The 14,014-nt window shown below is 50.0% G+C and overlaps 1 protein-coding gene across 3 annotated transcripts in view; it reads left to right on the forward strand.

Moving 5' to 3' along the window:
• The window catches only part of DDC (dopa decarboxylase), an 82,093-nt gene extending 71,122 nt beyond the window's left edge, over window positions 1-10,971 (forward strand). For all 3 annotated transcript variants that reach the window (XM_036864507.1, XM_036864509.1, XM_036864508.1), the window contains 5 exons: window positions 639-658; window positions 2,053-2,151; window positions 4,361-4,462; window positions 7,793-8,000; window positions 10,584-10,971. In XM_036864507.1, the coding sequence (XP_036720402.1) occupies window positions 639-658; window positions 2,053-2,151; window positions 4,361-4,462; window positions 7,793-8,000; window positions 10,584-10,597 (443 nt within the window). In that variant the 3' untranslated portion in view covers window positions 10,598-10,971. The remainder of the gene's footprint in view (window positions 1-638; window positions 659-2,052; window positions 2,152-4,360; window positions 4,463-7,792; window positions 8,001-10,583) is intronic.
• Window positions 10,972-14,014: the final 3,043 nt, after the last annotated feature.

Genomic DNA, 14,014 nt, shown 5'->3' on the forward strand with positions numbered 1-14,014 from the left:
GCCCAAGACTACCACGCAGAAACTTCTGTCTACGAAATTCCTTGTCCAGCGTTCTTTCCTCCATACCATCCTTGGCTTTACAGCTTTTGGCACAAGGGGAGAGTAAAATGCAAACGAGTTCGTAACCCCTGTGAAGCCATTTGAATCCCAGATAATGAAACTGACTCGAAGAATGCCCACTGGGTATTTGCTCAGCGCCAGAACCCAGACTAAGATCTGAGAATACAGAGATGAACACCCATCAAAAGTTTTTGATTCTTCTTTACATTCTAATTGCTCTTTATACCACAAATTCACCTTCCCACGCATGAATGAAGGCATGATGAAGGCTATATATGACCTGAATGCCAATTTACCACTGGGCACAAGGAGAAAGCTCAGATTTTCATGCTTATATAAGTGCAGAAAGTGAAATGAATGGGAATCCATTCATAATTCGGCACTTCCGTTTATGCTCTGCTCTCTGGAATCCCCCCCGCCCTTGAATCTGTTACCTTGGGAAGTGGCTCAAGGAACACCCAGCCCTGCCCTCGGTGATTTTATATCTGGTTCAGGAGATGATGGAAAAGACTTGGACGTGTAATCAACTAATGTGTCTAATGGTTCCTTTCTGTTTCCTTTTTCTTTCTCTTTTCCAGGGCTTATCACTGACTACAGGGTAAGTGGAGATTTGTCTCCCTGAGTCCAGGTCCGTGCTAATCCAAAATGTGAATGCAGTGCGGGGCGCTGTCATGGGCTGTAGCTCTTGCAGCCTCCCGGTCCTCTCAGGATCAGGGTCCCACAAGAGGACACCCTCTAACTGGGTCCTAACTAGCGATCGGGCCTGGCAGTGAGCAGCTCTGCTGAGCCCACGGATGGCAGGGCTCAGGTTAGGAGGAAATGACGCGGCCTGTGCTCCTTGGAAGATTCCTCTGTAAGGCGGGGCGGTCCCTCCACTGTGTGCTCAGGCTGTGTGCCAGGAGCTGGCACCCCCAGGACAGTGGGAGAGCAAAGGGTCAGAGGGCATAAGAAGGGCTCAGACGACAGCCTCTTAACTGGCTGCTCTGGTGACAAGCCTCCTTCCCCAGGCAGGAGACGTGCACTGCTCTGGCAGCTGCGGTGAGCCGGGAGATGGGCTGGGAATCAAATGGCAAATAAGCCTGGGCCTCCTCCTCTCCGAACTTACGTCTGGTCAGGGGTGAGGGGAAAAGGCTGGGTGCACAGGGCACCTCTGCCCCCGGGGAATCTACCCCACTCCAGAGAGGTAGTGACAGCATTTTAGGGTGACAGTGGAATGAACACTCAAACTGTGTCCCTTTTTACTCCAGTAAACAAAGATGGAGGAAAGTCCCCCCTGGCACCTCCTTTATAAGTTCCAGTAGGACGTGCCTATGTGTAAAATCCCAATGAAGTGCCACTGTTTTATCTTCCCAAATGTCCCCTCACTTCTCTCCCTTCTGTGTCCTCTCTTGCTTGCTTTGGTACATTTACAACCATTGGAGAGTGTCACAGCCGGGCAGCTGACAAATTCAGGAAAAACTAGGGAAAGCTCATGAGACGTCCCGCATGTTGACAGATGTGTTTTCTGGTGACAGCGTCTGGCAGGTCATTCCACAGCGGCCTGCGGGGCAGAAAGAGGATGCATGTTGCTCTAGAGAATGGTGCTGAGGCGTCACGGGGAGCGCGCTGCAGAGGGTGTGGGCTTTTGCTGCCCCCGTCCTCTTTCCTGTAGGCAGAGAACCCAGTGAACAGCCCCCTTCCCACCCCCACTGGGTCGTAAGCCCCGTGGGGCAGGCCCGTACCTCCCCGCATCTGCTCATGATGGCTCCCAAGCCTAGCACCGGCCTGGCCCCCGTGTGCCCTGCACGAGCATCACGGAGCTTTGCAAAGAGAGCCTCCGGCTGCCGGACCGCTTACTCCACTGCTGTCAGCTTTGCCATCCAGGATGGGGCATGGCAGCCAGAGGGGGTGTCCTCCAGGCCCTTCAAGATAAACAGACAAGGCCATGAGTCAAAAAGGAAACCAGCCCTTAGCATAGCCCTCACGGATGTGCCGCGTTGTGTCTCATTTCAGCACTGGCAGCTGCCGCTGGGCCGGAGGTTCCGCTCTTTGAAGATGTGGTTTGTTTTCAGGATGTACGGAGTCAAGGGACTGCAGGCCTATATCCGCAAGGTGAGTTTGTTTTCATTATTTATCCGGGTGACATTAGGGAGGTCTTAGACTTTAGAAAGGAAGTAAGATGTCTTCATAAACCACTCTAAGGGATACTTTGGGCTGTTGAGAGTAGGGCGTTTGTAAGATGCTCAATGCACGATTCTGGATCTTTTAGACACTTTCACGGGGACTGAAGGTTATCACTCCCGGAGACTGTCGAAGTGACAGACACTCTTAGCTGCCACCGGAGCCACCGCTGGCCCACAGTGAGGTCCAGTCCTCAATGGCGGTAATGAGGATGCAGTAGGTTTTTCTCCAGGAAACTGCCAGAATGGGAGAGATTGGGCTGGGTGGGTGGGATGCCCTCCAGCCCGGCAGTTCTCCAACACACCCCCGGCCAGAAGCACATGCACGACCTTGGTCTCTCGGAGTGGGTTTCAGCAACCTCTATTTAGCAAGCAAACAGGTGGCTGTGATGTACGCTAAAATGTGAGAACCTTGGATCGACTCTAAGCCCCACGACCCTGCTTTGTTTTTTAAAATTTTATTGAAGTAAAGTTCGTTTACAATGTTGTGTTAGTTTCAGGTGCACAGCGAAGTGATTCAGTTATACGTATATATCTATTCTTTTTCAGATTCTCTTCCATTATAGGTTATTACAAGATATTGAGTAGAGTTCCCTGTGCTATACAGTAGGACCTTCTTGTTTATTTTATATAGAGTAGTGTGTATACCCTGCTTTATTTTTTTTTTAACAATCGAGGACACTCCTTGAGTGAGACACTCCAGAGGAGGTCTGCTCCCTTAACTGGCTGCAGAAGGCCTGCCGATATCCAGCCGGGCGCTCCCATCCTGCCGTCCTTCCTCACCTGTGGACCCACCTTGGTGGACAGAGGTCCTCAGACATCACGGGGACGGGGCACCCTGCAGTATCTCATTCTGGCAACAGTGCAGCTTCGGGCGGTGGGGGGGGCGGCCCCAGGCCCCTCCCCTGCGACAGGGCACGTGGCAGCGGGCAGGGGCCCCTGCGGTGCCGCACACACAAGCATCCATCTGTCTTACGAGGCTGCTCTGGGGGCCATAAAGCGCCTGGAGGCTCTCCGTGCGGAAGAGAACTAGGAGGGGCGTGTGCATGAGTTCACGAGTTCTCCCCCACTGCAGGACCTGTGCTCAAAAGTAATGACGATGCAGCTGCTCTGAGGAGAGAAGGCAAAACCCAGGTGGTTTATCTCGCCACGATGATTCCAGCTGGAAGCTCAGGGGAAGCTGGGTGTGATCACATCGCTGCTTCCTGAAAAGGCCTGCAAGCCTCCCTGAGAGGCACTGGCCCTGCCTTCCCAGGAGGGGACTGAGTGGCCGGAGCCCCATACACCCCGGCAGATGGGCGGCTCCTCAGGACCCAGCTCGAGGGGACCCCTGCCAGCACAGTCTCTGGAGCCCTCTAGGTCGTCGTCCTGGGCCCGGGGGCCACTCATTCAAACGGCGTGTCTGTCCCAACACTTGGAGCAGCACGATCTCTGCTCAGGTGCTCCCAGGACCCCTGCCAGTGACCCCACGCTGGATACCGGGGTTTAGGACGTGCTCCATGTGTGCCGAGACCCAGGCGAGCTGGCTCTCCGATCACATACTGTGTGAATCGGTGTTTGGTTTCTGTAAACATCGAGACGTTTAGTAAGGGGGTGGGTTCAGGGGGAGCAGGCAGCCCTGGACGGGTGAGGTTCTCACCTCCGGTGGCAGGTGCTGTGGAGTAACAAACGGCGGCAGACCTGGAGCTCTGGTATCAGCATCAGCCTCGGTCTCCTGGTCTGCAGAATGGGCGTGATTGTGGTGTCCTTCCCTGTGTCGCGGGTCAGCACGACAGCAGGATGGTGAAGTGCTCGGCGCCCCAGCCAACGTCGGCCACTGTTTCTCTTCTGGAATATTTAAACTCCTCTTGACAGCATTTATCCTAAAATTATAAAAGATTATTTGGTGGGATGAAAACGGTCCCCTGCGCAGAAGATGACAAGGGGTGTTTTTCTGAAGACTTCAGCCCTTTTCTCCTGGTAGCCAGTTTCTCAACCTGCACGGGGACAGCTGGGGAGTGGGTGACATCAGTGCTGAAGAAAATGGCTAAAGCTTATCAATGAATTATATTAGACGTGCGGCCTAATATGGTTTTCTAGGTGGCTAAGCTCTGAACCAAGTGGTGATGAGAAACTCAGACAGGTGTCCCTTCCCTTTGCAGCACGTCCAGCTGTCCCACGAATTCGAGGCCTTGGTGCACCAGGACCCCCGCTTTGAAATCTGTGCAGAAGTCACTCTGGGGCTGGTCTGTTTCCGGCTAAAGGTACGTCTAAGTCAACTTAGTCGTCTGCATTTCCTTTGAGTATGACAGAGAGGAAACTCTCATTCATCATGTCCATGTGCCAAAACTCGCCTGAGCTCCCCAGAGACCGTGGATTCCCCCCAAATTTTCTAGCCTGCTGTTCCCACCTCCCTGCCTTGACTTCCCGGGACACCTACTCTTCTCACTGGTGCTCAGACTTCTTGCCTTTGTAGACCCGGCCCGAGGATTCTTGCCATCTTCTCTATCCATCCATCCCTGCCACTGGAACCCTCCAAGGACGGACCCACCCACGGGCTCACTGGTCCGAGCATGGTCCCCAGACAAGCACGGGCCTCACCTGGGAGCCTGTGAGAAGCCAGTCTTGGGCCCACCCGGGACCCGCTGACCCCTACATGACCCTCAGGCTGCTGGTGCACACGCAGGGGCTGGAGGAGCGCTGGTCCCTGGGGCTCGGTTATTCTGCTGCCGGAGGGCCTCAGCCACCTTTGCGGGGAATCATGACCACATTGCTCCAAAGACCCCAAGAGGAGCTGCACGCACAGGCCCCTTAGTGACCTGGCCTGTGTGAGGGAAGCCGGGTTGGGGCCTAGCGCCCTGCCTGCTCTCCGGCTGGCTCTCTGTTTGCAGAGTTGACGCCACCCACAGGCCTTCTTGTCCGAATCCACAAAGGGCAGCAGGAGAAGGGGCCATGGGCTCAGTCGCCTTGGCAAGGCGCTGCCCATCCAAACATGGCCCTTGGCTCCCCCTTCCCTTCCCCTCAGTGATTCTTGGGGCTTTGAAGGCTGGCAGCAACCAGCCATGGAAAAGCCTGGAAGCAGGAGAGGGAGAGCAGAGTCCTGACACAAGAGCTGACAGGGAGACGTGAGGTCCCTGCAGCGCATCACTCAGAGACACCTGAGCACAGGTGTGCAGAAGCTGGCGCAAGGTCCCCGGGGTGACCGGATGGGGCAGTTCAGTCCGCGCTGGCGTTGGTGGCAAGTGTGCTTTGACTTGCTCGCCATCGATCAGTTGTTTTGTTTCTACTGCCAGTGTTCCTGTAGGATTTACATTCTTTAATTTTTAGCCATTTTATTGAGATATAATCCACGTGCCATACACTTTGTCCATATAAAGTATACATTTCAATGATTTTCAGCCTATCCACGGGGTTGCACAGCCTTCACAACAATCTAACTTCAGAACATCTTCATTTTCCCCCAAAGAGGGCCCACACCCACCAGCAGTCGCCCCAGCCCCCATCCTTCGGGCCACGGACCCATTTCCTGTCCCTGTGGACCTGTCTGCTCTGGACAGTCATGTCCATGGGCTCGTCAATATGCTGCCTTTTGCGAATGGCTTCTTCCACTGAGCGTAATGTTGTCAAAGTCAAGACTTTTATTTTCTCCTGCTCATTTACGAGGGCACCAAAGCCGCCTGTGTGTGCCCTGCCCACTCTTCTCCTGGGCAGCATGGTGTGCTCTCCCGCCCAGGAAACCCAGGGGCTTTTCAGAAAGCAAAATATATCTTTGGTGAAACTTGTTACTTCCATTCCATGAATCCAGTTTCTTCTCAGGGAGGAAGTTATCCAGGCGTCATGCCTCACTTTTCTGCCCCCCACATCTGCTATCTTGTTATTTTATTCTTTGCCCCATGGCTGCCCATTCTGGATGTCAAGTCCTCTCCATCATCCATGGCTCAATGTGTGCGTGGTCTTTATTGGACCTGAAGCGGATAAGCTGTTGCCATGGCACCAATTTCCTTCCCCCGCTCATCTCAGCCAGCCTCCCTGATCCCACTCTGCACCTGCTCAGTCCGTCTTTGCTGTTGCTTCTGTTGTTACATCTCAGACTGACTTCTCTGTTTGGCTCTTTGCCTCTATCTCGTAGAAAATACATCTTGTCCAATCCGTTTGAAAATGGCAAGCAAAGTTTTCCTAAGCGACTTGCTTTTACTTCCTACGTACGTAATTTTCAGGTGTTTGCTCTCCTGTGAAGTCTTCCTGGTGAAATTCCATCCTTTCATACCCTCGTTTCTTCCTTCTCATCCTCATCCTCGAGCAGATCCAGCTCTGTCTGGGCCTGGTGCACGTCAGCAGTTTCTGAGTGGCCTTTGGCCCATGCACTGTCCACGGGGCATCAGCTAGAGCCCCGTGCAGGCCATCAGCCAGTGGCCGGGAGGCCCTGCGCGGACCCAAGCCTGGTGTCCGGCATCCGGCCGACCAGGACACTTCCCTTCCCGCCATCCTCCCTGCCCTCGAGACGGAGCAAGAACAGGAACACTGTAATCCACTGAGGGTCACATGGCCCAGGACCCTGGGCCCCACTTCCAGGCCCTTCTGCAACAACTAGAAGGCGCGTGGGGGTGGAGTCACTGCCTGGAAACAGAATGAAGACCGAGAGGGCTGGGGGCAACTACGAGGAGTAACGGGACGGACCAGGCAGGAGAGGGACGGCTCCCAGGTCTGTGTGACACGCACCTCCCATCTGGCCCGGTTAGTGTGAGGCGTGGTCCCCCAGTCTCCCTGCCCAAGGCTGCTGGGCTGCTCCTTTCCAGAGGCGGGTCCACCAGTGGTCCCTTGGTCCACAGTTCATGGGCAGTTTTCCCAGATCCTAGCAAGAAGTTGACTATTACGCTTCATTTTCCGTACAGTTAAGTCCCCTACCTAGGAACAAGTTCCGTTCAGAGAGCACATTCGTAAGTCCAGTTTGATCGTAAGTCCGACGAAGTTAGCCTAGGTACCCAACTAACACAACTGGCTGTACACCGCTGCTCTTAGGCTTGCTTGCAGACATCCTGGGCTTGAAAGAAAGACACTGTACTACTGTACTCTGTACAGTACTGTACAGTAAAGTACACAGAAGCACAACCACTTGTAGAGGACGCACGCACTTAACGATGTACGCGAGACACATGAACTAACTTACGTGTTCGGACATGCACGTTTGCCTCTTTGAAAGTGCGTATGCGGGGGACTTACTGTACTGTTGAGAATTCTTCTGAATGTTTCTCTTCGCTGGTGCCGTTAAACAGTTCTTCTCTTTAAGCTCATCAGTTTGTAGATAACATGTCTAGGAATCTTCATTTTTTCTTTAAAAACCTGGATCACGGAAGGCTCGTCTTTCGACAGCACACTAGAACATGAAGAAGTTGTCTTGTGGGAGGGCTGCCGTCTTTCAGGGCCACGTAACGATCACTTAGTTGAATTTTCTACCATTGCAGATGAAAGGCCAGCGGTGAGGTGGCTCCCTCACTGATCTGGGGCTGTGTGTCACCCAACGCTGGCCTCACTTGGTGGTGAGTGTTTGGGTCCCCACAGACCCGAGCACCGCCCCTCTCTCTCAATCCCTGCAGGGCTCCAACAAACTGAACGAAGCTCTTCTGGAAAGAATAAACAGTGCCAGGAAAATCCACTTGGTTCCCTGTCACCTGAGAGGCCAGTTCGTGCTGCGTTTTGCCGTCTGTTCACGCACGGTGGAGTCGGCCCACGTGCGGCTGGCCTGGGAGCACATCCGAGGGCTGGCGACCGAGCTGCTGGGAGCACAGAGGGAGGAAAAGGCGGGTAAGCCGTGCTGCGGGGGCCAGGTTTCCTCCACCACATAAAGAGGGGGATAAACGCAGGCCCTATCGGGACTTCCCTGGTGGTCCAGCGGTTAGGACTCCACACTTCCAGTTCAGTGGGCACGGGTTCGATCCCTGTTAGTTGGGGAACTAAGATCCCATATGCCGCACAGTGCGGCCAAAAACTAAATAAAATAAAATAAAATAAAATACTCTCCATTAAAAAAGAAAAAAACAACAACCAGGCCCTGTCTGGTCCGGAGAAGTGGAGGGAACATAGCCTGTAGTGAATCATTAGTAACTTTGATAGATTTCTGCTTTGTATTCTTTTATTCGAGACCATCAATCACATATGCCTATGATTTCCCCCCAGCTTTCTTCAGTTTGCATTGAGGCAACTTACGATCACAACACGCTTACACATTAAACTGGCAAATGGTAGATAACTGAAAATGAATGAAAACATTCAAAAAGGAATTTGACATGACTGCTGGTTTGCTGTCAGGAAAGACCAAATTCATGACGGTTCAGAGAAAGGAAATGTCTAGAATACTGGGCATCAGTTACAGGAACCCTGAAGACAGCGGGCAGGTGACTTCTAAGGAAAATATCTGCACAAACACGGTGTTGGCAACAGGTTGGAATGATGTCTATTGAACCATAAGAGTCTTCAGAGCCTCAGCATTAAGCTATCTTAGGAATCATTCCACTAGAGTTTGTCCACTGTCTTGCTTTCTGTCCTTTTGCCTTTCGCCTCACTTGGAGGAGGCAGGTGGTGGGAGCTTCTGACTCTCTTTCTCTCTCTTCCTGCTCACTGCCCATCTGTCGTCACCCACGGGGGATGCAGAACCTAAGTGTGCAATGGAATTAGTCTACTGACTGCATGCAACTTGATCTTCTGGGCTCTTAATTTTAACTGTGAATATTTGAGATACTACAGTGCTCAAAAAAATCAAAAGTTAAATACTGTTACATTTATGTGAGAGGTCCATCCAGCCTTCTGACCTGTGAGGTCAGAGACCCACCTCCTCTGTCAGGAGATGTCCTGAAACACCAGGTCCTTCTCCTGGCTCGGCAAAGCCCTTTCCTAAAGGTCGGATGCTCGTAACCTTGGGGGCCACCCTTCCCAGAGCAGTGCCACAGTTACAGCTTGAGCATCTCTGAAAGGTGTTTGGGAGAGGCCCATAGTTCTAGATTATTCCACTCCTCCGCAATAAGCATGGGTGTGTGTGGTGGGTGTGTGTGTGGGGGGAGGGCAATAAGATATATTCAAAACAAAATCACATCAGGCAAACACTCCAGAGGAACATTTCTGCAGCCCTATGTTTGTGTATCTCATCATATCTTATTCCCATATGCCCCAAACATCACAGAAAGAGACTGTAGCTCAGAAAAATGATCAGAAACAGAGGCATGTTTCCAACAGAAGTCACAATTACTGTGGAGTCACTATACTTGCTATCAATTCCAAAGCTAAAAACAAAAGGATTTAATTTTTTTTAAATGTAGGATACAATAGTAAATCACAATGCGTGTGTGTTGTTTTGGTCTGATTAATTAGAGTGATGAAAATCTTAATACCTTGGTTTTATTTGTGCTTGTGTAAGGTTATATCAAATCCAGTGGTCATAGTTCTGAGAGAAAGAAGGAACTATTTCTATTTGACAAAAAGTAGGAAACTGGACCAAGATTCTAGTTGACATGAATAAAATGTATCATAGAGAAGCCAGATTGGCAATAAAAACTCATTTCTTCCAGTTCAAACTCTTTTCCATTGTACAGTTGGAGAAAGAGTATACTCCTTCTCTGTGTTCAAATGAGGAATATACAAAGTTCTGATTTTTACATTTTGTGTGTGTGTGTGTGTGTGCAATTACACTATTTTATTTAGTATTTTAAAATTAGGTGTTATTTGCTTCATTGTTAAAGGTACATGCTTGGAGAAAACGAAAAAGATGATAATGAGTATTTTGGCCAAGTTTACCCACAGTAGCCTGACTCAATCAACCAGTTAGTTGAATCCTTTAAAAATCACTTTTTTAATGTGATATATAACCTATTATATATATATTACTTTATTACAGCATGATCAAACTAATCTATTCAATCATTTAGCCAGTAAACATCCATTCTGCCAGGAATTGTGCAAAATATGGGGGAAATAAAGATGAATAAGAGTCTGATGGAGATGGAGATGGTCGCAGTAACCACTGCTACAGCTTTGATGAATGCAGTGACAAACGTTTTCTCTCCACGTCCTCTGGACACAGTCTAAGCTGTTCTCTCGTTTAGCAGCCTGTCCTCTTCTAGCAGTACATTATACAGTGCCTAAAAGAGACATAAGCACATATTAAGAGCTCAGTAAACAATTAAAAATATTTAACTTAATTTTCGTTTTATTTTGTGTTATGTACAGTGCTAAGTCTTCCAAATGTTTATTGCATGTAATCAGTGTTGTTCTGGTAACAGCCTCTCCCGGGGGAAGAGAGCCTGATTTGTAGCGTCTGCTGATCTCAGTGGCAGAAATGAGTTTTACATTTTTTTGAATACAGCCATATATTCATGTTCTTTTCTTTCCCTGTAGAGATCAAAAGTTGAAGTGATCTGAATACTGGAATGAGAGGAAAAGATGTATCATCCCAGCTCCATGGAAGCAAGTCTGAATGTGGCCCATGCTTCTTTCTCCAAAGTTATCCAGAAAGAACCTTGTGATTACATCTGTTCAGCCTCTCACCAATGAAGAAATATTTGCTATAAGTTAACCCCAGTGGATATAGCTTTTATTCATTATTTGGCTGTGACTTTTGTTGATTAAAAAATCATCAGTTTCTGTGCCCCTGAAGTTGTCAGTGGTGGTAAAGTCTTATTGAAATATTTTCCGGGGCGATCTATAATTATGGGACTTGAGATTATATCCATGGTCTTTAAATTGTTCTGTCATGTGACTTAATGCTTAATAAACAACGTGAAGTGTAACGGTAATTGTGTCTGGTAAGCATCCTGTTCCACATTGTAGCAAATTGATTGTTTCAAAACAGCCAACAATGTGGCATTCTTGGATTTTTTTTTTTTTTTTTGCGGATTCTTTTTTTTTTTTTAAAGATTGATTGATTGATTGATTGCTATGTTGGGTCTTCGTTTCTGTGTGAGGGCTTTCTCTAGTTGCAGCGAGCGGGGGCCACTCTTCATCGCGGTGCGCGGGCCTCTCACTGTCGTGGCCTCTCTTGTTGCGGAGCACGGGCTCCAGACGCGCAGGCTCAGTAGTTGTGGCTCACGGGCCTAGTTGCTCCGCGGCATGTGGGATCTTCCCAGACCAGGGCTCGAACCCCTGTCCGCTGCATTGGCAGGCAGATTCTCAACCACTGCGCCACCAGGGAAGCCCTCTTGGATATTTTTAAACAGTATTCATTTAGTCAACAAATGTTTATGGAGTGCCTAGTATATGTCAGGCACTCTTCTTGTTGCAATAACAACACACAAGTTTTATATGGAGATGACTCCAACTTCTAAAGAAATGAATTCAGAACCAAGACATAGCCAGAGACCAAGTTCTGCTGGCGTGATGGGAAAGACTTGTGGAGCCTTGGTTTCTTCATCTGATCAGTCCACCTGCCCTGTGGTATCATGACTAATAAACACCTGAAGACGCTCTTTACACATAAATACCAAGAAGATGCAGTTTTTATCCAAACAACCAATCTTTATTTGAAATCATTTTTGTTCTTAGAAACGTGTATTTTAATCCCAGGACTAGTTCTTGTCATTTGGAGACTACAGAATTATCAAAAGCACTCTCAGAACGGGTCCTTGGATTATTTATATGGATATTTGAATTTCAAAGACCTCTGTTATCTATGTGATGTAATGATCTGTTTTTCGGAAATCTGGAAATATGTCAGATGCCATGTGGTCCCCATCTCCTTTGGCCAGGTGGTTTGTTCTCTACCCATCAGTGGAGCAGACCTGACCTCCAGCACGGTCCGGGGATGTGGGACGGGCCACTGGGACCCACTGGGCCCACCGCATTAGCAGCTGTAGAAGGCCGAGCGATCAGACCCCTGCGTCGGGGCTGAGGTGCCTGCATTTTACAGTGAGGTTGCCTGCACCTGAGTGTGCTCTTGCGTTGAGGTTGTTGCAGGGCCCCCAGATGGGGCCACAGAGTCACCGGCGCAGCCCTCAGCCTTGTGGGAGCAGCTCCACCCAGCCCATCCACAAGTGCACTTTGGAAAGGTGACCGAGATTTAGTTCGAGGCAGGAGACCAGGCGGCAGATGACAGTAGGTTTGCTGCTGGGAGATGTGTACAGACAGGCGGCAGGAAGTTAGCTGAGTGATGAAGAGCCCCCCTCTGAACGGGCTGGATCACTTCGTCGGGGATTCTCAGACATCAGCTCCGGTGTAGACCCAGCACGGATAGAAGCTTGCCCGACCTCTGGCTCATTTCTAGGTAACTCGTGACAATTCACCCCACCTCCAGACCTCTCTAGGCATCTCCATAACATAGCGATCAGACCCCAAACCACCCAGCCTAGAAACAGGAGGACATACTTCCCCCCAGTTTATTTAACACACACCCTCATGCCATGTGTTCTATGCCAGGTACCGTTGTAAATATTTGTAATATTAACTTATTTAATACTTATTTTAAGGTCCTCAACTATTATTCCCATTTTACAGATGAGGAAACTGAGACATCAAGAGGCCTAGTGACTTGTCCGCATGAGGACTGGAATGCGGCACCCTTCCCCACCCCCCTCTGCTGTCAAGTGGGCTGTCTGCTCCCTGGGAGGAGCCTTTTCTCAGGATAACTGGCAGTGAGGACATTCACTCCCTTCTGGGAGAATCCCGCCTTCGCCTCCCAGGGTAGAGTCCTGGACCCTGACCCTAACCAGACAATCCCCAAATAGCCCAATGGGGGGAAGTTTTTGACGGTCTGGATTACGCAGCCTAATCCATCTGTACAGCGCCTTCATCTAAACCTATATTCAATCTAGCGTCACGATGTAGCACACAGACCACTGCTGGTACTGGAACCAGATAGCATCTCCCGATAACGGGCACCTCCAGTTAGTGCTGGGAAAATCCCAGATCAATCTGGACACAACTAACCTCTTGATACCAAGAAAACAGTTTTTACTTATGACACTTCTGACACCAGATGAAAGGGTTTTCCCTCCTGGCACCAAAAACATGGAGTCTTTTCTAACATCACTTCTCCATCTGTCTGACAGCACCTGCCTGGAGTGAGTGTCCTACTGCACAGGTTAAAGGCTTGGTCCCACAAGACACTCTCACCTCACCACAAGCCCGGGACCTCCTGTACTCCTGACTGACCCGCTATAGACTGGGGCTTCCCATCATGCCCTCATCAGGGTCTACAATTTGCCAGAACAGATCACAGTACTCAGGAAGTCACTTTGCTTATGTTTACCAGTTTATTATGAAGGATACAACTCAGGAACAGCCAGAGAGAAAAGAGGCATAGGGCAGGGCAGGGGGAGGGGGTGCAGAGCTCCCATGCCTTCCCAGAGGGCACCACTCTCCAAGCAGCCTGATGTGCTCACCAATCTGTGCTCCAAACCCTGTCGATTAGGGATGTTTATGGGGGTTCCAGTAAATCACTGGTTGATTAAATCATTGGCCATTGTGATTCACTCAGTCTCTGGTCCCTCTCCCCTGCTCCGAGGTTGCGGGTGGGATGGGGCTAAATGTTCCAACCCTCTCACCATGGTGACCGCCTCCATCCTTACCCTCTCTAGGGACCTGCCAAGAGTAGCCTCCTTAGAACAAAAGAGGTTCCTGTTACCCACAGATCCCAAGGGATTTAGGAGCTCTGTGTCAGGAACCAGGACACAGACCAAATACATAGTTCTTATAGTATCGGACCTAAGGGATCTCCTGGAATCATATGCCTCCTCCCTAACATGCAGCAAACAGCCAAACTTCCTGAAACCAGAGACTCTCATTCAGCTGACTCCATGCCAGTCACAAGAGGAACCTGTAGAATAGCCCAGATA

This window comes from Balaenoptera musculus, chromosome 9, assembly GCF_009873245.2.
Source record: "Balaenoptera musculus isolate JJ_BM4_2016_0621 chromosome 9, mBalMus1.pri.v3, whole genome shotgun sequence".
Classification (NCBI taxonomy): Eukaryota; Metazoa; Chordata; class Mammalia; order Artiodactyla; family Balaenopteridae; genus Balaenoptera; species Balaenoptera musculus.